The 26,818-nt window shown below is 41.4% G+C and overlaps 1 protein-coding gene across 1 annotated transcript in view; it reads right to left on the minus strand.

The window, feature by feature from the left end:
* The window catches only part of LOC126473776 (vesicular integral-membrane protein VIP36), a 91,557-nt gene that overhangs the window by 30,726 nt on the left and 34,013 nt on the right, over positions 1-26,818 (minus strand). Inside the window, exons 3-4 of the mRNA XM_050101042.1 lie at positions 23,988-24,185; positions 20,963-21,125 (exon numbers count right to left, since the gene is read on the minus strand). Of these exons, the coding sequence (XP_049956999.1) occupies positions 20,963-21,125; positions 23,988-24,185 (361 nt within the window). The remainder of the gene's footprint in view (positions 1-20,962; positions 21,126-23,987; positions 24,186-26,818) is intronic.

Consider the following 26,818-nt stretch of genomic DNA (forward strand, 5'->3'; position numbering starts at 1 on the left):
TTACCGTACCTAGCAAGCAGGTTCCACAAAGGAAGAAGGTTGCCAAAGGAAAGGAAAGGAGGCAACACAACAGTAAGGTTTAATAAGGAAGTAACTATTGCTATTGATAGTGATATAAAAAATATAAACGCACAGAGAGCCACCATGTGTCAGTAAGTGATACATACTCTGGAGATCTAGTGAAGTTGACATCTTGAGACAAAAGTAAACATGCCATCGAACAATACTAACATCTACATTTTTACAAAAGAAAATAGGGTACACAAAGAAAAGACGAAACATGTGTCTGCCTTGGTAAACTGTTTTGAAACTCCAGGTGATACAAAGGAGTTTTACAAAGATGTCCTAGACAAATAATGTATGGATGTAAGACGGGAAACTTGAAAATGAAAGTGTGACTGCAACACGCAATACTTTTTGTGTTTGTCATTTCTTACTTTATGTGGCACTGATGACATGATGGAAGTTTCACAATTATGTTATGATAGTTATAACTGCTATTATTGTACAATGCCACAGTATTTCTATTATTACCATTTGTATTCTCAATAAATTAAAAAAATGCAAGAATATGCATTTTACAACAACACAGGCATTTAATAAACTGTACAGCACATAAAAAATACATCACTGAAAAAACTGGAAAACACACTTAATGTACTGTTATAGAAATTAATTTTTAATATATGTCATTACAACACTTCATTAATGTCAGTGAGATCTAGGAGTCATATAAAAGGTCAAATGCTCCAACAAACCTATCTGGGTGAAAACAGAAAAATTCATTTTATGAGAAATTGTGTGTGTTGTACTTGCAAAGTTTGAAAAAAAAATGCTCCTCAATTATGAAGTATGGATTGGCTGAGTAATGCCTGCAAAGGCTAAGGTTAGGGTCCAAATCTTAATTCGGCATGCTGGCTGGCTAATGGAACCCAACTACAGGCCCCACATAGTGACACAAAGTTTCTGAAGCTCTTAAAAAACTGACACTTGGAATATTGTCAGCCTACTAGTTCATATAATGTTTCCTGATTTTCTGTATGTCATCCATGATGGAACACAGACTGGGAAAACAGCTTTCATATTTGTGAACTAACAAGAAAATGAATTCTAAATGTTCAACATACATCCCACAGTTCAGACAACAGATAGATGGGGCATAGTACACTTCTTTGATCTACTTCACATATAACCACCACCTGCTTTCCTACGCGCGCGCGCGCTCCTCAATTATGAAGTATGGATTGGCTGAGTAATGCCTGCAAAGGCTACGGTTAGGGTCCAAATCTTAATTCAGCATGCTGGCTGGCTAATGGAACCCAACTACAGGCGCGCGCGCGCGCACACACACACACACACACACACACACACACACACACACACACACACACACACAGTGTGCATTACTAATTCTCCACTTTTTCCTTCCTACTTTTCCTCTTGCATCAGTTTTGATCTATAATGGACAATGTGAGTAATTCTTCATAATCTGAGTTTTCTTTGGCACGAACATTCCTTCATTAAGCTGCTGGCTGCATTTTTCTTCTCTTCTTGTCCATAGATATTTCTGATTGCTTCTAGCTCCAGGAACCCATGAAATCCACATACATCATTTCCCAAAGTTCTACATTCTCTTCTGTAGTGTTCATTTATTGCCACTTCTTTTCGATGTTCAAGCTGCTTTTTCTGCTATAAAGTGGTTACTAGTTTCTTGTCAAGTCTACTGTCATTAATTTTTTAAAGACGGAATTAAAGAATTAAAACCTTCATTTTCCTATAATGTCTATTAATCTGTTACTCACATATACTCCAATTAATGTAACTTTGTGATTGATGATACAAAGAGCTAAATGGTGGGGGCAGCCACCCACCAATTGTTCTTTCTCAATCACAATGTGTTCACTGTGTTACCTGTTTGGCACACGCATGCAGAATTTTGTCTACTGTGGCTGCCTCACACCTGTAACACTGCCCCTGCCACTACAATCTGTCGGTCATAAAGTTTGTTTTAATCACAGTATGATTCTTTTTTGTTACACAATTCACTAGGTTTCAACATTTGCTTGGTATTTAATTATCTTAGTGCCACTGCAAGCAATTTGACCCTAATCTAAATTGTTTTCTGACTGTAACATTATGAAAGTAGAATGATAGCTGTTAAGTTGAACAGATGTCATATGAAACACTTGCAACAATGGAAACAACATTAACTGCTTATTTTTGCACCCACTAAAAGGATTTCTTGCCTCAGCTGTTGTGTGTTGACTCAGCTTTTATTAGTGTATTGCCATATCATGTGCCATTGAATTACATTACAAGTAGATAATATTTTAGTGGTCCTGACATACAATTTTTAATATAAAATATTTTCAAATACTGTTTATTTCTGTTGATATAACAAATTTTAAATGAAGAAGAAAAATTCAATGACATATCATCTGATGACTCTGGAGGATTGGTGCTATTATTTATGAAGACAATGAATCGGCTGAACATTCTGAGGACGACGTTGAATATTTGCAAACTATTGTTCCTAAAGTTGATGACATCTCAAATCAATATTTTCATGTACATATATTTCATCCGTCATTTGTTTACAACAGTAATAACAATAATAATAATACGAATAGTAATCCCACTGTTTTCACGTGTAGAAATGGAAAAGAAATGGGAAAAAATCTTGAGAGATTACATAGGAAGCAGCCAGCACATAACATATTGAAGATGACTAAATGGCGTAGTGTAAGAAATGTTAATATCATGCAGTCAGCATCTGTATTATGTATGAAGCCCAGTGTTATCCAGAATATTTTGAAGTGGATCAACAAAGAAAGTAACATTACTTTCGGGAACAAATGGAGAGCTCTTGAAACTAAAGAATTTGAACATCTTCTAGATATGTCTAGAAAATTTTAATGACAGAATGGAAATTATTTGTTGTACCTTCATGGTTAGTAAGCTGGAATATTCTAAGGATCACATACATAATTTCAACAACATAGATCATACAGTTCATTGTCGACAGCCATCTGAATTGGTCAGCAAGTTGACTGCAACTGGAAGGAAGAGAAAACAGAGTTTCGGACTGTTATTAACAATTTTCAGTTGAAGAGTTGGACTGCCACACAATCAAAACAGAATTGGAAGAAGTTCACGTAGGCTCTGCTCCATCATGAAGGCCATTTACTTTTGGATTAATGAATTTAAATGCAGTTGGAGAAGCGCTGAAGATGAGCTGTGCTCTGGCCATGCAATTGAGGTCACCACAAAGGAAAGTACTGAGAAAATCTGGTATATGGTAACGCAAGCCCACTGAATAAAAATTTGTGAGATTGATGAAATAAGGCACTTCAAATGAGTGAGTGCACAATATCCCGCATGGAGAATTGTCTGCGAAGAAGCTGTGTGCGAGGTAGGTGCCACCATTGCTCACAGTCGATCGAAAGTGTATCCAGCATAACACTTCAAAGTCATGTCTGGCACTATTTAATCACTATGTGCAAGACTTTTTGCACTGGTATGTGACTGTTTATGAAACCTGGGTCCATCATTACACACCAGGGTCAAAACGGTGGTCAAAACAATGGACAAAAGCTGACGAAAGTGCACCAGAGAAGGCAAAGAACATTTTGTCAGCTATTGAGGTAATGGCCATTGTTTTTGGGATTCCTAATGAAAAATAGTCATAAAATCTTCTCGGTTTTCAAGCCACATCAATTCCAATAAAATTCTTGAGCTTGCGATGGCTACTTCCGCCATCATTGTCTGGAGTAAAACTACAGTCTGCTGGGGCTGGTACTATTTCCTGCTTATATACCTACGATTACGGCCGATGGCATCAACCAGAGAGGGCTGAAACAATGTGTGCGCAGAAGATAAGTTGGGTAGCTCATAGCAGCTCTGGCCCACCATGGGACTGAATGATGTCAGGTGGCACGGTGAGCTTGAGCCACATTTGGAACTGCCACTCCCCCTCCCTGCAAGTGTTAAGCATGTGGTGTTACTTTCCTTTTGACGTCCAAAGCCCACCCCCACGCCCAACTCAGTGTGTAGCCTTTGTCTCTGTTGAAAATGTTGCTGTTCGTTCTAATCCCAGCCGCCTCTCTTACAACAGAGGAGGAGCTGCTGCTGCTGCTGCTGCTGCTGCTGCTCTCACAAGGGACACCAGGCACATGAAAAGCTCTATTGTCTTTAACAGGATGCAACATATCTCGTATCTTGGGGATGGGCCAGAACACTTGTCTCAATCCATGTCTAAGCAGTACATGTCCTAACTTGCTGCTCGCTGCCCCACATTATGGCAAGAAACCTGCCAGCTTGGCTTCTTCCGCCGATTCACCAGGTGTCTTCCTTATAAAAATGTCTGCAATGTCTCTTTTGCTGTAGCCATTCTCCCTGAACAAGTACCTCAAATGCTGCAATTCAGACTGCAGGTGGTCGTCGTCAAAAATAATTCTGACTGTGTATTGACGTGTTCAGGACTACTTTCTTGTGTACAGGGTGGTGAATACCGGCTTTTAAGTATCTATCAGTGTGTGTTGGTTTCCTGTACACTGAATGACCGAGCCAGCCTCCTGCCTACCGCTCAACTAAAACATCCAAGAATGGTAGCTTGACATTCTTCTCCATCTCAATGGTAAATTTAATGTTGCGATGGACACCATATATGTGATCCACGAAATGCTGCAGTGTATTTTCACAGTGAGGCCATATCTGAAACATGTCATTGATGTACCTAAGGAAGCAAGACGGACATAACACTGCAGAGTTCAAAGCTGCTCCTCAAAGTGTGCTCCATCATCAAAAAATTCACTACTGCAGGATACAGTTGGGAGCCCATTCCTGTGACATCTGTCATTTCGTAATATTTGTCACGGTACAAGAAGTACATTATAATTGCGTAGGCTTCCGCAGCTATGTTGTTGTTAGAACATGATGGAACAGCTTGACGATTCCAGGTGGAAACGGTTGGGCCAAAAGATCCAGCATGTCATACTGGCACCCTCGTAAAAAGTGACCCCACGTCCAGACTAATCATTACTTCATTTTAACCTATTTTCAGTTTCTTGAGCATTTCAGCAAATGGCTTTGGGTGTTGAAAGGAAGCAACGCTGGATGCTTTACCGCTTGTAGGGAGGTGGGAGTGGCAGTTTTAAACGTGGCACCAGCCCACGTGCCACCTGACGTCACTGTCTCGCACCGGGCTAGAGCCCCTTGTATCTCCCCAAACGTAATAGATACAAACATGCCGTTTGGACAGTGAATTGCAGGGACAGGGGCTACTTGACTACATCACATTTCATGTTTGTGCTACGTTTTTATTACAGAGATATGAGGACCCTAACGTTAAATTTTAGCGTAACATGATGGGCTTAAAAAGACGGTTTCAAATATGTGTATATCATAATATTTAGGGGAATAGTTTTTGAGGCACAGATATGTTCCTGTATCGTATTCGTCCTTCGAAGCGTTGTTGTCCAATGTGACCTTTCCTGTTGACCACTGAGGAACTTCACAGGGAAGGCGCTGTTTCCCTGCTTCACAATAACGCCGCAAGGTGACACACGAGGTAGCTGGAGAGCAGGGTATAAATGTGCAGCTGGGGTAGTGAGACATTGCATTTCTGTCACTGTTTCTTGGAGCAGACATGTACACCAACAAAGATAAGTTAGATATGCTTCTAGTGTACAGTGAAAGCAGAATAAATGCTGTTACAGCGATACGGAGAGCTGTATCCTGATCGTGAGTGTCCTACGCACCAGCTTCTTGCATGTATTGGCTTATGAACTACTTGAATCAGAATCATGGAATGCCATACAGAGGACAAGGCAGAAAACTGCAACTGGCGAGGTACACGAAGAGGGCGTTCTAGCGTTGGCGCATAACGACCCTACTGATCGTCGCGATGTATCGCCTCAGAATGTGGTATATGTCAGAGAAGTGTTCTACGCATATTGCACTGGCATAGATTTCACCCGTTTTATCTCTCATTACAAGCACTATCTGCTGTGGATTTCGAATGGTGCCAGGAATTTTGCCCGTTTGCTCTGCAGCGCCTACAAGATGATCCAATGTTTTTTCAATGGGTGCTTTTTACTGATGAAGTGACTTTCACCAACCACAGTAATGCAAACTTGCATAATATGCATTACTGGTGAATAGAGAACCCTCACAGGCAGCAGCAAGTACAGCATCAGCAACCGTGGAGTGGCATCATCGGAATGTCATTGTGGGGCCGTACATCATTCCAAGTATACTAAATGGCAATAACTATGCACAGTTCCTGCGAAATGTTCTGTCCATTATGCTGGAAGCGGTACCACTAACTGTGCGTCCGTGCATGTGGTTCCAACATGACGGCTGTCCTGCTCACTCTTCCCATGTGGCTACAGAGCTGTTAAATGAAAAATTCCCAGATTGTTGGATAGGACAACGTGCTGAAGTGAAGTGGCCAGCCCAATCTCCTGATTTGATCCCTCTTGATTTTCTTCTGTGAGGAGCAATCAAACAAATTGTATGCTCAAATACCAAATACACCAGACGATATGAAGCAACGTATCATCAAAGCGTGCGCTGATATCTCACGTGACACCCTCGCAGCCATTCACAAATCATTCGAATGGCAACTACAAATGTGCATTGCAGCAGAGGGTAAGCATTTTGAGCACATGCTTCAGCAGAGTTTTGTATCATGTACAGTATGTTTTTTTCATCTTTGTGTGTATTTGCTTCGTATCAATATATTTTCAAATAAAAAACAAAAATGTATGAAATAATTGGGACCATTAAGGGCATCCTCATTTACATTTGTAATTCTGTTACTTAAAATGTATCAACATCTTGTAGTATTTTAATACTGTATGTTGTCTACTATTTTGGTATCACAGTTGTCAAATAACTGAATAATATTTGCGCGACATCATCAATTAATTTTTGCGCAAAATATCGCAGTATGTAGTGCTTTTTTCTCCAAAAAAAGTTTGAGGGTGCTCCGACATTGGATATAATGCAGTGAAAATTACTTATAACCTTATAACTGAAGCATGGGATACCACCAGTCTGCTTTTAGCCATGACGTCATCAACATGCCGAACTTTAAAAAAAAAAAAGTATTGGACTCTTCAGTTGACTTTAAGCTCAAATGAAGCAGGCAATACCAAGTCAATTTCGGTCTCAAAATCATTGAATATTTGGTTCTTTTTCGCGACTTTATAAGCAGCGAAATATATTTACTGTCACCTCCTGTTCATTTTGAAATGCACTAATGCAAGAATTTTCCATAGTCTTCTGTTTGGCATGAAGTATTATTTGGGCAGCAGCTTGATGAGCAGAACTTTCTTTATGTTTAAATATTTTTTTATGCAAAGAAACCATTTCTTCTTTTCTGGAACCACCTGAAGATGACACAGATACTGTAGCCCAAGGCTGTGCAATGTTCATGCATTGTTTATTTCTTTCTACGCCTAAACTTTCAACTTCTTTGCAAATTCTGCAGCCAAGTTTTGTGTTTGAAACGATCAACCAATCATTTTTCTCACAAAATGCAATTTCTTGTTCCAAAGTCCAACATTCTGGACGATCATTTAATTTTCTATCGCGCACATGTTAGTTCACTGCATTTTCACACGTAGGTTCAGTGCTCAGGTTTACAGTTTCACTTTCGTCATCCACTGATGTTGAACTTCCTGGCTTTTCACTGACATACAAATTACTGACAGTTTTTGGTTTTTCAGATGCAGGAGAACAAGTAAAATAGTTTGTTAGTTTTCTGCTCATCTCTCACCGCCAACTTAACTTACAAGTTGCAACGAAAGACAGAACACACTGTAAAACTTCGCACAACCACGAAGGATCATTGTAGCAGGACCGTAGAGACATCTATCGGTAGCTCGGTGTTTGAGCGTACGCATATCCGTTTAGCAGTACCATCGCCCACTATTAGCGGGCCAGGGCAATACATGCTTGTCGAACTGGCTGCCAGCGATTCAGTTGTCGAAAACGGTTGCTGCAGCTCCGAAATGCTTAAAAGAGTCAATGACATCGCTTTTCCCACCAACAACTGCACTGGTATCGTTCGTATTGCAATTACCAACACGGAAAAATTAAATAAAAAATTTACGTCCGTGAAATAAATCTTTGGCACTCTTCCAAGTTCTCAACATCGTAAAAAAATTACTTTGTCGATGAAAAAGTTTAGGGGTACACGTCCCCCAGTGTTTCCCCAGAAAAACAGCACTGGCAGTATGTATTACTATTGTCAGGTAAATGGGCGTGTTTGTGCAAGGCTGAACTCGCAAAGTTTACCATGTACTCTACACAACAGGAAAGGTTGCAATGGACAACTCCGCTTCAAAGGACAAACACGATACGAGACCGTATCTGTGTCTCACACTATTTGCCTAAATATTATGATATACACATATTTGAAACCATCTTTTTAAGCCCATCAAGTTACGCTAAAATTTAACACAGGATTCCATTTTAAAAAAACAACCAAAAATGGCCTCATATCTCTGTAATAAAAAATAGCACAAACATGAAATGTGATGTCCCTGCAATTCACTGTCCAAATGGCTTCTTTGTATCTATTACAGTTGGGGAGATACAAGAGGTGTTATGACTTAGCTGCCTCACCCCGTGTAAGTGGGAAATAGTGCCAGCCCTGGCAGTCAATAGTTTTGCTCCTGACAACTATGGCAGAGCGAGCTCAAGAATTTTATTTGAATTGACACGGCCTGAAACCACGAAAATTTTAAAATTAGTCACGTCACCGCGAAGACTCTGAGAACGCAATAATCCTCCTTCATTACTTAGAAAAAGGCAGAACCATATACTTGGTCTTTGAATTGGTGCCTCATCCACTATTCACCAGAGTTTTTCCCCAAGTGATTTCTTCCTGTTCCCTAACTTGAAATTTTGGCTTTTTGGGAAGAAATTTTCAACAAATGTGGCATTGCAGTCAACGAGTATTTTGCAGTCTGACAGAACCTATTTTTCCAATGGAATGAAGAAGCTGGAGGATCATGGAGTAAAATATACAGCCCCTGAAGAAGACTATGTCAAGAAATAAGATGAGTTGTTTATGAAACAAATTTTTCTTATTGCTTTTTTTTACCAGACTTATCAAATCACCCTCATATAATTGCAGCAGTGTATAAAGGTCACAATGAGGGCGTAGTAAATTTATGCGACAAAAAGAACTGTCAACCTATTTTCAACTGTTTTATGGCTTCACAGAAACATCATGCTGCATTCGGTTCAATGACGCACAGCAACAAGAAGAATCGTAGATACGATAAATTAGCTCCTACAAGGGATATATCTGTATAGTGTAGAAGCACATTAGATGATGCATATGAACCCCGTCAGAATATTACAATTGATTGACAACTGGTAAATTTTAGGGGCAGGTATTCTTTTTGTCAGTACATTCCCTTCAAAACCCGAAAGCATGTTAACAACATTGGAGCTGACAAAGGAATTGGAATGGAAACAAATTACTTCTTATGCTTCACATCTCTTCAGAGTCTTCGAATCAGTTACAGTATTTTCCTATTGTGTAAAAAGGCGCAAGGTAGTGACACTGCTAATTAGTGAGGACCTAAATTACAAAATGTATGACTAGAAGATAGTCCATGCTTAAGTTTTACATTAGTACCCTCAGTGCTTTCATAATTTGGCTACACTTAAATCTTGAATGGAAGAAAGAAACCAATTACAAAATAAATTCTTGAATTGGGAACATCTCTTGTACAGAAAAATTGCAGTTGGGACAGCAAAGTTCCTCCTCTTCCATCCACAAGTACAAAAGGGAGAAAAATGTGGATGATGCTTCCTATGCAAACATCACATGAATGGGAAAACATCCAAAAGTTGCAAGTGACCTTTCTTTTTGTCTGTAAACAACATTCAAAGTTGCTTTCTTTTAAATTTAAGGGTGTCTAAGATAAAGGACAGAAAGACATCTAAAAGTGCTTATACACTTTGTTTTCCTATTTTCAGTTCAATAATATTTTTTTTATCTGTTCACAAGAATAACTGGAATAATACTGAAAATATATCTCGCGTAAATTACTTCAAGTCTTTATGACCCCAGTGGCACTCAATGAAACAAAAACTTCTAAAGTTTTGTGTGTATAACAAAATGTACGCTCTTTGACATAAAACATGGCCAGGGGCCAGCCACCACAGAATCTAAGTTTCCACCGACCGTGGCATGGTAAATTAACATATACACGCTGATAACACATGCAACTCCAGCTATCTGCACAATTAGCAACACTACAGTCTGCCAAAGTTTCTGAGGAAGTCATGTCTTCTATTTGAGGTGTAATGCTACTGTCATTGGTCTAGAGGTAAACAGTGTGTCGTCTGAATCCAATGTCTCTCATTCAAAACCCCTCAATGCCTAAATTTTTTTATAGTAAATTTCATCTGAATGCTGAAGTCCAGACTGAATCGTAGCACAGCGACAATGCTTTTTGTCAGCTACCGTTTGTCATTCCAGATAGTATAAAATGCTTTAGTGTTTCAGTGATGCTCCACAAAAAATATCAACAATCTCCATTTCATGCTTGATAGCAACGGAGGCGGATGACCCACTTTCAAATGATGAATATTGTATTACACTAATGTGCAGGACATGAGTATAGCTCAAAACTAATTTTGTAGTTTGTGATCCAATCAGAATACCTTTATATGTTGTTTAATGTTATTACTAATGCTTTACAGATCGTATCCTTTCCTTTTATAAGTGATTCTTCATGGAACTGTTTCATCAGAAATTCATGTTTTTGTCAAGTCACAGTGAGTAACTGTCTCTGACTGATAATCTTACGGTAATTTTTGGCGATAAACTGTGTATATACATTCCACTGCATGCTCTACAGCAATGCAGGTACACTGCATATATTGAGGTCCACGTGGAGACATTTGTATAGCGAGGAAGCTACGTATTCACAAAGCAGACATTTTAATGCAGCAAACTGAGTCGAGCTTGTGAAAAGACTTAATGTGTACAGCTTTTCTTCAGATTTTGTTAAAGAATTTCTCTTAGCAATTTGCAGCTCTATTAAGTAAAATGGAAAATAAGAACCTAGAGTGCACTGGTCTGCACCACTGAGAACACATACAGCATTCCCATCACCAGACATGTGGAACCACCTAGCTAATGAAAATCTGCTTGGAGCAGGTCTCCCTCATCACAATATTAGTCGTTGAGCCTTGTAACATTAAATATAAGAACCGCTGTTACATACATGAAGTACGTCATTCCTACAGTCCAAAAATTAAATTTTCTGCCTCATTACCTCATCTTAAATGGCGATTATGTAGTGCAAGTCATTGAAGTGGAAATGGAATGCCAAGTGAATTTAACGGAACAATTCAGGGTCTCATGCAGAAGAAAATGCAGTCACAGATTTACCAAATATTTGCAATGGTGTTGCTCTTTCTTACCTGTGCTAGGGACATCTAAGTAGCGAATCAATTGTCATCCTCATCTTATACAGGTTCTCAGAGGGAAGGCATGAGTGCGTTTAGTTTTTGCATACTTTCTAACATCACCTTTAAAGGCTATCTATATTTAAGACATTCAATTAGATTTAATGCAGAATCTCTCATTTTGTAAGCATTCTGATGTGGAAGAGGGCTGTTAGTGCTGTTGTCACATAATTTCACATAGGGATTGCAAAGCTAGTGGCATTAATTTCCACTCATGCCTCATACAGAATGAGAAATCCTGAGGCATATTCCCATAATACAAACAAATAAAACACTTTATACAATAGTTTGCTACAAAAACTTATTTCAACGGAATAAAAAAAATTTGAAATCAACATTACCCCACTTCTCAAGAAACAAACTAATGAATTCAATGCCATGCAGCAATCAATTCATTTGAGGATTCAGAAGAGAAGAAACAGAAAATTATGTTCATTACCACGAAGAGTAAACTGAAGTGTGGGCCATTTGCAATTCTGTGCCTTCATACATTTGTCACCTTGAGATCTATGCATATAATGCATATTAAATATGCCTGTTTACTGCTTTCATAACATTCTGTTCTTGTTTGGTCCCTAAATGTTTCAAAGAATACAATTTCATGTTATCAATTGTTCCTTTGAATCTTTCCAGTGACTTTTTTGTGTGTTGTTGCTTGGTATTCGTAGATCAGACCACAATGCCTGCTCCTGTGAGGTATGGGTCCGTAGCTGCTAGAAAGCTTACTAGCTGTATTCAAAATTGAATGTCACAAATAAAACAGGCACTTGGTTACCCAGAATTTCAAAGTTAATTTACACAGCTACATAAACAAAAACAAGAAGACGCCCTAATTTATCCATTCACATAACTCATTCGAAGAGCAGCAGGACATCATCTTCCATTTATAGTTGTAACACTATAACCAGCAGTTGAGCCAATGGTAAGCCATGGTAGTGGTTACAAATTTGTAGCTATCCGTAGAAGTGGAAGAGTCCATACTACATATCATTTGATGAGTACTATGTTGTGACAAAAGTATCTGTCATCACAGTGTTCAATCAACAGAAATTGTTGCAGAGTTACATCTGTGCTACCAGCCTCCCATTGTCGTCTTACATGTCGGGCTTTTCTGTCGCAATGGAAACGAGTTGCCTAGGTAAATGTGTATATTCTGTGTGGAAAAACATCTGTATTCCATTCTTCCTGATTCACTGGTCATATGCACTGATACCAAATATGGATAGGAAAGTCTCTTACGAATTAGTGGTTAACAATCATAATAGCAGTAACAATAGGAAACTAATAAGGAATATGCTACAGCCAAGAACAAATGCGATTTATGGAACGTAGTACTTTATAGAGCAGGGGTTCCCAACAAAATTTTCGAGGACCCCCCCATCGAGCATGTTTGGTGCCTTGTCATACCAAAGTATCAAGTACCTAAAAAAGCCAAATTAAGAGTCTTTTTATACGTTTTCTAGTTTTGGTACATACAAAAAACGTTGGCATATTCATTACTGAAAAAATATTGAGCTTAAAACTGCTCATGCAGGAAGGGGCCAAAACAAAAAATCTGTTATAATACGAAATATATTCAATATATTTTTTTATTCTAATAGCACCTTGTGGACCCCTCTGGCACAGCTCGTGGACCACCAGGGGTCCGCGGACCACCTGTTGGGAACTACTGTTATAGATAAACATGTAAGATACAATGAAGTACAGACTGTGCATAGCACTGAAAACAGTGACTGGACAACAGTAATACAGATTACAGAATAGGCCCAGCACTCATTTGCGATCGCTTAAATAATACTGTTTCTTTAATGTTTCTTCAGAGGGCACCAGGGGGCTGACCCATGCGGCCTCTATAAGTGGGTCTGTGAACTCTATATGTTCACGATCTCTGAAATCACAGGTCATGAGTGAAGGTACACCACTCCGCCCTGCACTGAGATTACGAATCATGGAAATCACCAATGACTACGCTGACATCCATTTAATCGTTCAATAATGGCAGCTGCTCCAGCATGCAGTCGGCAAGCACTGGCAAATAGGGGGAAAAGTGATTTTTGGGGAAGGGGGGGGGGGGGGGGGTAGCGGGCGTGTCGCCCCCCCCCCCCCCCACCCCTCTTGTGAGAGGCCATAGGGCAAGACCAGTAGCAGCATCTCCACAGCCATGTCCTTGTTGAAGTCAGCAATGGAGGACGTGGCGGCTGTGGTGTCGGGTGCAGGGAGTGGTGCACTGGCGACGGCAGTCAAATGGCAGGGGCGGAGGCAGGATCCCAGACAACGATCTGCCTGGCACAGACCTCTGCTGCGGCATGAACTGGACTGTCTGTGACACAGGAACAGGTATGGGGTGAGGGAGGGGGTGAGGGTGGCGGTGTGGGTGGCGGTGTGGGTGGCGGTGTGGGTGGCGGTGGCCTTGGGTCCTCCAGAATGGACCCTGCCCTGCAAGGCCGCAGCTGGTCGAAGCGATGGGACGTCCGCCCATCAAGAGATGCAGATGACGCACAAGCGCTAGACCGGCGACACTTCACTTCATGACAACAGGAACCCACTTCAGCCATGGACGGAACTGCTAGCCCAGACAGGGACACCCAACTGGAACCACTGTGGAGCTGGTGATGCCAGAGGATGTGGCATCAGAAGCAGTAGGTGAAGGAAAGTCCTTGGTTGGCAGAATCGCTAAAGCCTCTTTTTCAATCTGAGAATTCCACTGCGGGGCGGGAAGCGTAAGCAAATGGTCATTCAGACCCAGCTGCATATTTGAGCACCAACACCACACCACGACCATGCTGAGGCATCTGTAGCCAACACGAGACGTTGACCCAGCTGAAAAGTGGCCAGACATTGGGAAGATTGAAGCTTAAATTTAAGCAAAGCAAACGCTCCGTCACCATCTACGGTCCAGGAAAAAAGGGACATTTTTACGCAAAATCATCTGCAGGTGCTGACCAATAATGGGTGCGTCCAGTAAAAACTTCCGTTAGTACACGACTTTATCTAGAAATGCCTGCAGTTCCCTAATGGAGGTTGGATGCAGCAAAGTTGCAATTGCTTTGGCATGGTGACACAACAACCTGACCCGTGCAAGGAACCTCAAAACCTAGGTATTCAATTGGGGTTGAAAAAAATTGAGATTTAGCGAGACTGCACTTTGAGACCCACAGACTGCAAAACAGAAAACAATGATCAGAGATTGCTAAGATGGTCTTCGGTGAAAGAACCCAAAATAATGGTACTGTATGAGGTAATTGATGCAGCCCGGTACAGAAGCTTTCAGCTGTTCTAAAAAATGCTAAAAAATTGCAAGCGCACTAATGACAATAAAAAGTAAGCGCTGATACGGACATAGGCCAAGAGGTGTATTGACATCGAGAAGGTGCCTTGTGGTCTCATCCAAGGGGTGTGACAGATCAATCCTGGGAAAGCAGTGGCTGTCTGACAATTTTGCAAGCATTTCTTCAGGGCAGGGAAGAAGTTAGATATCTATCACTCGAGACAGTGAAGTCGCCTCAGAGGCAAAGCTTACCCATCGGATTCTTAACGATGACCAGTGGTGTGTGGTGTGGCCCATTCACTGGAAGAAATAGGCTTAATTATTTCAAGCGATATCAAACGATCTAATTTGGCCTTAACAGTCATGCAACACGACAGGCACGCACTGCAGGAAACAAAAAGGCAGATGGACTCTTTCCTGGCAATGTGCACCTGTAAACTTGTAGCACACGGAAAACAGAGACAAAAACTCAAGAGTGAAGAGACGCCCGTTGCTGACATGGAACTTGATCTGACACTAAATTTACACTGGCATTGGAGAAACAGGAAGCGTTGAATGCATCTACCCATACACATCTGCAATATGTGAATGATCCAAGACTAGAAGGTGAGAGGGCGAACACCAGATTTGTAAGAGACAGGAGTGGAGAACTGACCTAGGATCGGAATCTGTTGTTTATTGTAGCTAACCAACTTCTATGAAACCCTGTGTGAGGGGAGTGGAGCCCAAGTCCGTGTGTGTGTGTGTGTGTGTGTGTGTGTGTGTGTGTGTGTGTGTGTGTGTGTGTTTAGTGAAGTCACTGCAACTGCTGTGTCCACTTGCATTTTAGTGGCTTATTAAACACACACAAAGTCAATAAACAATTTGTTCAGGGAAACAGTCATTGTAGAGACACAGTTTATGACCATCAGTACTACTGTGTCCACCATGTTCGATGAGGAGTTACACACCAATGCAATGTGGCCTTTCGACAATTGTTACAAACCGCCCAATGCTTAGGGCATGCAGCATGCTCGTGTTGGACAAAGCAGTACAGGCAAGATGGAAGGGGGGCACGTGGCTGCTGTGTGATGCGACTCGTTGCTGCTGTGGCTGTATCTGACACTGCCCCATGGAATGCTGGGTCGAAGGTTGTACTGCTGCAATGCAGCATGCCTAACGGGTTGAATGAGCAACTTTTGATGCTCACCTCCCCCTCCCCCCACCCCTCCCCCCAATGTAGCAATCTGATCGCCTGTGGCCCTTGACACTTCAAAGGACTGTGCTACGTTGAGCACATCCGTAAGCATCAGATTCTCACACTGCCTCAGATTCTCACACTGCCTCAGATTCTCACACTGAAGTGCTTTCTCATAGACTTCCCTGGGGCCAGAACATCATCACACAAGACCGCTCTTCTAGTCCATTTGAGGTCGACAGTGGGTAGTATTTTACTGTTTCTCGACATTTTGGAAAATGTGGTTTTGCACAAACTTTTCGTTTTGCTAAGATAAGCTTTCACTGCAAGCCAAACAGGACCCATTTGTGCAACTCATTTGTATTTTTCAATGGTGTAATCTGCTGCCCTCAGCTTGGCGTTTGGTAGCACAGCTCCGGTGATGGCTGGTTGGAGCAGGCTGTGGATAGTAGTGAGGACGATGTGGACTGTTCATGGAGTTCTGCATATTAATCGTGCAGTTGAGGCTAGGCAGTACTGCTGCCAATGTTTGGCATCTTGTGATTGTTTACCCTCTTATGGATGCTGCTTAGTGAGCCTTCTAAATTCTTGTACGATTCTCTTTCCAGTCTGATAAAGTACTCTGAATCATCATCAGGCATATATGACATTGATCAAACAATGGAAAATCCAGGATGGAATGTAACAATATTATGAGAAGGAAAGTTTCTACACATAATATTAGTATATGGCAATGAGATAGTTAATTCAATTTTTTGACTGTATCAGGGTAGTACCACTTTTAAATTTCAACTGGTTTTGCATTTACATTGTGAACTGTATGCACTATCACCAGGGCAACCACAGAAAGCTAAATGTAGCGGTTTCATGTTTGCTCTGCAGCACCATGTCCCTCTCACGATCTAAAGCAAGGACAATTGCTGGTTTAGATCTTCTTGGACAACTGACTTTAGTTTTCTTTTCTTTTTTCTCTGTAAATAGGCAGAACAAATTCATTAACAAAATGCTGAAAAAATGTTTTCATTGTGCCAACTGAACAACAGCCTGTTTTTATTTTTAACTGTCAGGCTCCTTTCGTAATGCAATAAAATTGATTCCTCTTTAGATTCATATTGTTACTATTATTACTCTTATTCATTTATTCCCAAGAACTTTCCTATCCATATTTAGTATCAATGCACATGACCAGCGAACCTGGAAGAACGGAATGTAGGATGTTTCACCATGCATAATATACCTAGACATTTCATTTCCAGAGCAGTAGGAAAAGCATAATAATTAAGAGGAAAATGGGAGGCTGGTGACACAGATGGAACTCTGCAATAATTTCTGTTGATTGAACCCTGTGATGACAGATAAGTTTACTCATCAAATAATATGTAGTGTGGACTCTTCCACTTCTACAGATAGCTACAGATTTGTGACCACTACCATGGCTTACCATTGGCTCCACTATAGGTTATAGTGTTACAACATAACTGTTCGAATGAGTTATGTGAATGGATAAATTAGGGCGTCTCCTTGCTTTAGTTTACATAGCTGTGTAAACTAACTTTGAAATTCTGTGTAATCAAGTGCCTCTTTTATTTGTGACATTTGATTTTGAATACAATTGGAAAACTTTCTAGCAACTACGAGCCTATACCTCATGGGAGCAGTCATTGTGGTCTGCTTTACAAATACCATCAACAACACAAAAAAAGCCACTGGCAAGATTCGTAGGAACTATCAGTGACATGAATTTGAATTCTTTCAATCATTTAGCGGCCAAACACAAAGGAACATTATAAAAGTAGTAAACAGGGTACTTAGTATGCATTATATGTACAGATCTCAAAGTGACAATTGTATGAAAGCACAGAATTTCAAATTGCCTATATTTACAATTTAGTTTCTGTGTTAATGAATAAAACTTTCACTTCCTTCTTTTCTGAATCCTCAACTGAAGTGATTCCTGTGTGGAACCAAGCAATTAATTAACTGTGTTTCTTCTCGCTTTCACCTCTACCAACTTACTTCTGCATTCTCGTGGTGGTTGTGGATTTTATTTGAATTTGGCATTACACTGTATGTAGACAACATCTATTTCAAACTGGAATGTGTTTGGCATCATACTGTTTTGTGGCGAGTGGAAGAAGGTTGATTTGCAATTACTTTTTATTCCACTGAGGTAAGTTTTTGTAGAAAACTACTATAGAAAGTGTTTTATTGTATTATGGGAATGTACATATGATGGAAAATAATATTCCTCCATATTTCACATACTTTATAAGGCAGAGAGGAAATTAATATCATTAGCTTTGCTATCCCTGTGTGAAATTATATAACACCATCATTAAACAGTCCTCTTTTGTACCAGAATGCTTCAAAAATGAGAGATCCTGAATTAAATCTAATTGAATGCCTTAAATATAGATAGCCTTGAAAGGCGATGTTAGAAAGTATGCAAAAAAACTATACACACTCGTGCCTCCCCTCTGAGAGCCTGTGTAAGACGAGGATGACAATTGTTTCGCTACCTAGATGTCCCTAGCACAGGTAAGAAAGAGCAACACCATTGCAAATATTTGGTAAATCTGTGACTGTGCATTTTCTTCTGTATGAGGCCCTGAATTGTTCCGTTAAATTCACTTGGCATTCCACTTCCATTTCAGTGACTTGTGCTACATAATCGCCATTTAAGATGAGGTAATGAGGCAGAAAATTTAATTTTTGGACTGTAGGAATGACATACTTCATGTATGCAACAGCAGTTCTTATATTTTCTGTTATAAGACTCAATTACCAATATTGCGATGAGGGAGACCTGCTCCCAGCAGATTTTCATTAGCTAGGTGGTTCCGCATATCTGGTGATGGGAGGGCAGTGTGTGTTCTCAGTTCTAATCATGGTGCAGACCAGAAGAATCAAACAGTTTCCCATTTAATCTACTAGAAGAAATTCTTTAACAAAATCTGAAGAAAACTGTACAAATTATGTCTTCTCAAAAGCTCGACTCATTAAGGTGTGTCAGTGGTCGTACATGTCTGCTGTGTGAATACCTAACTTCTTCACTACACAAACCTCTCTGAAGAGCTTTGACTCAACTGTCAACCACACGAATTTGAGTGTTGTTTACTGCGTAAGACCCACATGTCAGAGGAGCAGTTATGAAGTGAAAATAGTTCTTCAGTGCCACATCATGTTATAGTAATTACGCACCGCTATAGACATTTGCTGACACTGGTATTAGCATCTTCCTTCCACTACATGTAGCTTCAAAAAAATGGCAGTACCTTAAATATCCCTTCTGATCAGCATCAAGTTCTTCACAAATCTGTACAATGTACCCACATTGCTATAGAGCATGCAATGAGAGTTATATACACAGCTTATCACAAAAATTTACCACAAGAGTATCATACAAAGGCTGTTACTCACTGTGGCTTGACGAAAATATGAATTTCTGATGAAAAAGTTACAGGAAGACTCGCTTATAAAAGGAAAAGAAACAAGATATAAAGCATTAATAATAAAGTTAACCAACATACTGAGATATTCTGATTGTATCACAAACTACAAAGTTAATTTTGAGCTATAATTGTGTCTTGCATATTAGTGTAATACAGTGTTCACCATATGGAAGCTGGTTGTCTGCCTCTGTGCTGTCAAGTGTGAAATGCGAATTGTTGACTTTTTTGGTGGAGAATCACTCAACAACAGTAAAGCATTTTTTTACTATCTGGAGTGATGACCGGTAAGGAAGTGGAGTGCCACTGTATGAGCTGCTGCAGTGGACGCTGCAGAGCTCTGACACGTGCGGTCTTCAAAGGCATACAGTCTGCCAAGAAATCTTTCGCAAAAATGTAATTGGACAGAACTGATATTACCAGTGTGCTAAAAGGCAAAAGACATTGTAGCTGGGCAGTCAGGACTTCAGCACTCAGATGAAAGGTGCTACAAAAATTTAGGCAATGGGGGGTTTCGAACATGGAACATCGCATTTGAGACGACAACTGTTTACTGCTAGACCGCCGGCATAGACATAGGAGTGTAACATCTCGAGTAAAAGACATGTTTTCTCCATGAACTGCCACAGCTGCAGTGTTGCCAGATTGTGCAGACAGCTGGAATTAAGTGTATTATATGCGTGGCTGTGTTGCTTTACCATGTCACGGTCGGCACAGACTTAGATTCAGTGGCGGCTGGCCCCAGTCATGTTTTATGTTGGTGTTGGGTTGTTTGGGGGGGAAGAGACCAAACAGCGAGGTAATCGGTCTCATCAGTTTAGGGAAGGATGGTGAAGGAAGTCAGCTGTGCCCTTTCAAAGGAACCATCCCTGCATTTGCCTGGAGCGATTTAGGGGAATCACAGAAAACCTAAATCAGGATGGCCGGATGCGGGATTGAACCGTTGTCCTCCCGAATGCGAGTCCAGTGTGCTAACCACTGCGTCACCTCGCTCAGTACCATGTTTTTATTAAGCTGAAGCTTCCTCCATATTTGGCCAGGTGTGATGGATAACTTAAGGCAGCTCTGTTTTACATTAAGTTTATGACTGCAAATCAATGAAATTTTCCCACTATCTTGCAATTTCAATGTGCCAGCACAAATAAAGAATGAGTAATAAAACGTTTGTGATCTAAAGAGATCTAGTTGTATTATATAAAAATGCCAGTGTCTACACTTACATTTGTAGAATAAAGTCAATACAAGTCAGCATTTCAGGTGGAAACAATCTGTAGAATAACTTTTTACGGGTTTCATCTACTTTTGTTAACAAAACAACATTTTCCCAAAGGCATGCTGCTGCCGTTCCAGCTTAACTAACGATGACCAAATTCACTTGAAATACTCTAAAGCTGACCTTTCTACCCAAATACAATGCATACTAAAAACCAAGTTTTAAATGTATTCATTAAACCAGCAATGATCAATAACAACTAACTAATACTGTTACTTAACAATGCAACATGTACACAATACATACACGATTAAAAAGCTTACTTTATTGAACAAAACTATATACGTCCATACCTGTTAAGACATCATTCTCATAACGAATAGCAATGTGTGTATCATGTTCAACATTGCGAAACTTAGCTTCACATCCAGCCAACTGTGTGTGTGTACCATCCCTATCATGGTCATAATGCAGGGAGCCATTGTTTACCATTGCAGAAATATATGGGTGCTGATGCTGCAACATAGGCAAAACACTGAAAAATTTGCTTGCAATATGTACAGAAAAACCATCATGTCACAGGATAGATGTTATAAGATAATGGCAACAGAGGAAATACACTCCTGGAAATTGAAATAAGAACACCATGAATTCATTGTCCCAGGAAGGGGAAACTTTATTGACACATTCCTGGGGTCAGATACATCACATGATCACACTGACAGAACCACAGGCACATAGACACAGGCAACAGAGCATGCACAGTGTCGGCACTAGTACAGTGTATATCCACCTTTCGCAGCAATGCAGGCTGCTATTCTCCCATGGAGACGATCGTAGAGATGCTGGATGTAGTCCTGTGGAACGGCTTGCCATGCCATTTCCACCTGGCGCCTCAGTTGGACCAGCGTTCGTGCTGGACGTGCAGACCGCGTGAGACGACGCTTCATCCAGTCCCAAACATGCTCAATGGGGGACAGATCCGGAGATCTTGCTGGCCAGGGTAGTTGACTTACACCTTCTAGAGCACGTTGGGTGGCACGGGATACATGCGGACGTGCATTGTCCTGTTGGAACATCAAGTTCCCTTGCCGGTCTAGGAATGGTAGAACAATGGGTTCGATGACGGTTTGGATGTACCGTGCACTATTCAGTGTCCCCTCGACGATCACCAGTGGTGTACGGCCAGTGTAGGAGATCGCTCCCCACACCATGATGCCGGGTGTTGGCCCTGTGTGCCTCGGTCGTATGCAGTCCTGATTGTGGCGCTCACCTGCACGGCGCCAAACACGCGTACGACCATCATTGGCACCAAGGCAGAAGCGACTCTCATCGCTGAAGACGACACGTCTCCATTCGTCCCTCCATTCACGCCTGTCACGACACCACTGGAGGCGGGCTGCACGATGTTGGGGCGTGAGCGGAAGACGGCCTAACGGTGTGCGGGACCGTAGCCCAGCTTCATGGAGACGGTTGCGAATGGTCCTCGCTGATACCCCAGGAGCAACAGTGTCCCTAATTTGCTGGGAAGTGGCGGTGCGGTCCCCTACGGCACTGCGTAGGATCCTACGGTCTTGGCGTGCATCCGTGCGTCGCTGCGGTCCGGTCCCAGGTCGACGGGCACGTGCACCTTCCGCCGACCACTGGCGACAACATCGATGTACTGTGGAGACCTCACGCCCCACGTGTTGAGCAATTCGGCGGTACGTCCACCCCGGCCTCCCGCATGCCCACTATACGCCCTCGCTCAAAGTCCGTCAACTGCACATACGGTTCACGTCCACGCTGTCGCGGCATGCTACCAGTGTTAAAGACTGCGATGGAGCTCCGTATGCCACGGCAAACTGGCTGACACTGACGGCGGCGGTGCACAAATGCTGCGCAGCTAGCGCCATTCGACGGCCAACACCGCAGTTCCTGGTGTGTCCGCTGTGCCGTGCATGTGATCATTGCTTGTACAGCCCTCTCGCAGTGTCCGGAGCAAGTATGGTGTGTCTGACACAGCGGTGTCAACGTGTTCTTTTTTCCATTTCCAGGAGTGTAGAACGGGATTTGGAGGGAGGTGGATAAAATTATGCAGACAAGTACTCAAATAAACAGTAATGACTTTCTTTATGCGTGTAGCATGCAGGAAGAGATGATGAATGTGACAGTGGAAGAAAATCAAAAATTAAAGACTGAGGGGGGGGGGGGGGGTCGTCTTCAAAAGAAAGAGGAGGAGGAAGAGGAGAAAGAGAGGTCAAGGAAGTATGATGAACAAACATCTGAAATGGGGGAGGGAGAGCTTAACCTTTGCTGATGAATCAGCTGTTTATATTGTTCTCAGGCATTCAGCCAAGTGAAGCCAACTATGAAACACAATATTTGGGCAATGTAACTTCATGTCATCACCATCTGATAACTACAGAATGAGCATCTTTGGTATGTTGCAAATTTTGAAACTCTTGTTCCTCAGTGCCTCTACCACCCTATCAGGCACAGAAGTCACTCTCAACTAACACTTTGAGTTTCAGCTGGCTGAAGGCTGGGGTCCACACTTAACTGAGAGTGGAGGCAGTCTCTACCAATCAGGTTGTCGACCACTTGTACCACAAGAGCCTCCTCTGAAACTCAATGTCAGAATGAGAAGGTGTCTTTGCACTTTCATTTGTTCATATTTCATTGAGTCCCCTGCAGAAGCACAGAGGAACGGAGTTTGAGCTTAGCGTTTGAAGGTCGCAATCCATCGTCACTCCATACAATGCAGCATGCAGCCAGAAGAGGTGGGAAGCTATGAAAAGGTAAAGGAAGTGCAATGTAGCTAAGACACTCATTCTGCACGGATCACCTGAAGATAACAGCGAGGTATGCTGGCGAAATATTGTGTTTACAAAATGATCACATCTGCATGGACACTCAAGAGCAGTACAAACAGATTAAGAAATAATCAAACCAACTGGTTATAAGAGTGTAACAGAAAGTAAATAGTCTGATAAGACACAAAATTAAAAAAACAGAAGACAATGAAAACAGCATTAGGTGTTATTCTGATAAGAGGAGGAATATGTGGCAGGATCACAAACACAAATGACAATAGGTATGGTTGGGCCAATACTTTTCCTACATTAATCTTTTCAGGAAAGACTGAATCCCTACTTATGAAAAACATTTCAAAAATTAATTTTTTTTAAATACAAAATATACCCTTTCTTCACATTTATGCCTGCAATAAAGCCTCATATTATACTGATAAAAAATCATAGTTGCATATGTAAGCAGTGTTTCAGTTCTTAGTGATATCTGTTTAAGCAGCATCAAATGATCCAATGGTAAAGTAGAAAATGTTGGAAAATTCTATACAACTGACTACAAAACAGACAATGTTTATTGCTGCCTTACATTGTGAGGGCCATTGTGATTGCTGTAAGTGTCCAGTATTACAGCTAAGCCTTCATGGTAATCCATGTTGCCAAACACTGGTCCTGGGGTCATACGATGTTTGGCATACCAGATTGCTAAACCATCTCCATACAGCTCCTTCCCCTTTCCATGCACTTTGAACTGAATTTGCAGCTCCCAGTTACGAACATGACAAGGCTAGAATTGAAATATTTTTTTATTGCATCAGTTAAGTATAGATATAGATGTATTCACAGACTATATTCATTTCTCATCTCTGTAACAAACATTTCAGTATCATAAAAAATGTACTCAAATAACAATGAAACATTTAAAAATTAACCTCACAAACTCAGACAGCAAAACACGGACAGAAAATTCAATCCTGTGTGTCTTAGCAATTACTATTCTGTAATGAGACAGAGTGAAGCATGACGTAAGATGTCACAATATACTATACATACAGAAAGTCATGTAGAAAGAATTATTTAGAAACTGATGGTGCAGACACAACAACAAACATATGTATTAATGATAATAGACTAAGAGCTGCCTTTAAAATCACACACAAAAAGTTTTGGATTAAAATGTTTTAATCGCTATACTGATGACCTAAGCATCACACAAAGGCACATTCTCTCACTGAACACCAGTCCTAAGTGAGTGGGCAGTGTGGTCTGTGCAGAGATTTATGAGGAAAATCTCGCCACACAACTTAATATACCTCCATCAAGATCATCAAGTCTTGGAATAACAGAAAAATCTATCCACTGCTAGGAGTAATCTGTCTCAACAGCTAACTACACTCCTGTGAGATAGAGTTTGGTCTAGAACAAATGGAACCAAGCATAAATAAAAGTTTTAACTGTCAGATACAAATTAATTTTATCCACTGTGAATTGGGCATTACACATCAATTCTCAGGGAGAAGAGTCATTATCTTCATAAGATCACCTCCAAAAGGGTGAATGTTAGCAGCATTAAGCAATATATTGTCACTACATTTCATTTGGCAAGCATTCAATCTGAAACAACATTGTATGTGGTGCCATACACACATAGTTTACAGTTACCATAATTTAACAAAATTCCTGTACTGTGTGGCTGCTACAGACACAATAACTACAAGCATAAAATGAAAATGCTTGACATGAATAAAACTGGGTGACAGAATGAAACACATATTATAGGGGAGATGCTGAGTCACAGATAGGCACAACAAAAAGACTGTCACAAATAGCTTTCAGCCAGTAAGGCCTTTGTAAACACACACACACACACACACACACACACACACGTCTGCAGTCTCAGGCAAGAGAAACCACACTGCAAGCAGCAACACCAGTGCATGACGGGAGTGGCAACTGGGTGGGGGTAAGGAGAAGGCTGGGGAGGGGAGGAGGAGGGATAGTAGGGTAGGGGTGGCAGACAGTGCTGCAGGTTAGACCAAGGGCAGTAGAGAGGTCAGGGGGTGGGGGTAGTGGAAAAGGAGAGAAGCAAGAAGACTGGGTGCAATGGTGGAATGTGGGTTGTATAATGCTGCAATGGGAACAGAGAAGGGACTGGATGAGAGAGGACAAGGACTAACAAAGGTTGAGGCCAGGAGGGTTATGGAATTATTAGATTATATTGCAGGGAAAGTTTCCACCTGTGCAATTCAGAAAAGGTAGTGCTGGTGGGAAGGATCCAAACGGCACAGGCTATGAAGCAATCATTGAAATGAAGGACATCATGTTTGGCAGCCTGCTCAGCAACAAGGTGGTCCACTTATTTCATTGCCCAGTTTGTCGGCTGCCATTGATGCAGACAGATAGCTTGTTGGTTTGTCATGTTCAAACAGAATGCACCACAGCGGTTGCAGCTTAGCTTGTAGATCACGACTGGTTTCACAGGTAGCCCTGCCTTTGATGGGGTAGGTAATTTTGTGACCTGACTGGAGTAGGTGCTGGTGAGAGGATGTATGGGGCAGGTCTTGCATCTAGGTCTGTTGCAGAGGTATGAGCCATGAGGTAAGGGGTTGGGAGCAGGGGTTCTGTAAGGATGAAAAAGTATATTGTGTAGGTTTGATGGACAGCGAAATACCACTGTGGGAGAGTTGGGAAGGATAGTGGGCAGGCAATTTCTCACTTCAGGGCATGATGAGAGTTAGTCAAAACCCTGGCGGAGAATGCAATTCAGTTGCTCCAGTCTTGGGTGGTGCTGTGTTCCAAGGGGAATGTTCCTCTGTGGCTGGAAGGTGGAACTTTGGGAGGTGGTGGGAGACTGGAAAGATAAGGCATGGGAGATCTGTTTTTGTACACGGTTGGGAGGATAATTGTGGCCTGTGAAGGCTTCAGCAAGACTTTCGGTATATTTTGAGAGGGACCGTTCATCACTGCAAATGTGAAGACCATGGATGGCGAGGCTGTATGGAAGGGATGTCTTGGTATGGAACGGGTAGCAGCTGTCAAAGTGAAGGTATTGCTGATTGTCAGTAGGTCTGATATGTACGGAGGTACTGAGGTAGCCATCTTTGAGGTGGAGGTCAACATCTAGGAAGGTGGCTTGTTGGGTTGAGTAGAACCATTGAAGCAAATGGGGGTGAAGTAGTAGTTGTTCTGGAGGAATGTGGATAGGGTGTCCTCAGCCTCAATACAGATCGCAAAGGTGTCATCACTGAATCTGAACCATGTGAGGCATTTAGGATTCTGTGTTTACGAAGGATTCCTCTAGATGGCAAATGAACAGGTCGGAAACTCAACCATCCAGGACATCCCATTGTCGCCAATTACTGTGCCCCTACAGAGAATCTCTGCTCCCGTAGACCAACACCTTTATTTATTTATTTATTT

The sequence above is a fragment of the Schistocerca serialis genome, chromosome 4 (assembly GCF_023864345.2).
Source record: "Schistocerca serialis cubense isolate TAMUIC-IGC-003099 chromosome 4, iqSchSeri2.2, whole genome shotgun sequence".
In the NCBI taxonomy this organism is placed as follows: Eukaryota; Metazoa; Arthropoda; class Insecta; order Orthoptera; family Acrididae; genus Schistocerca; species Schistocerca serialis.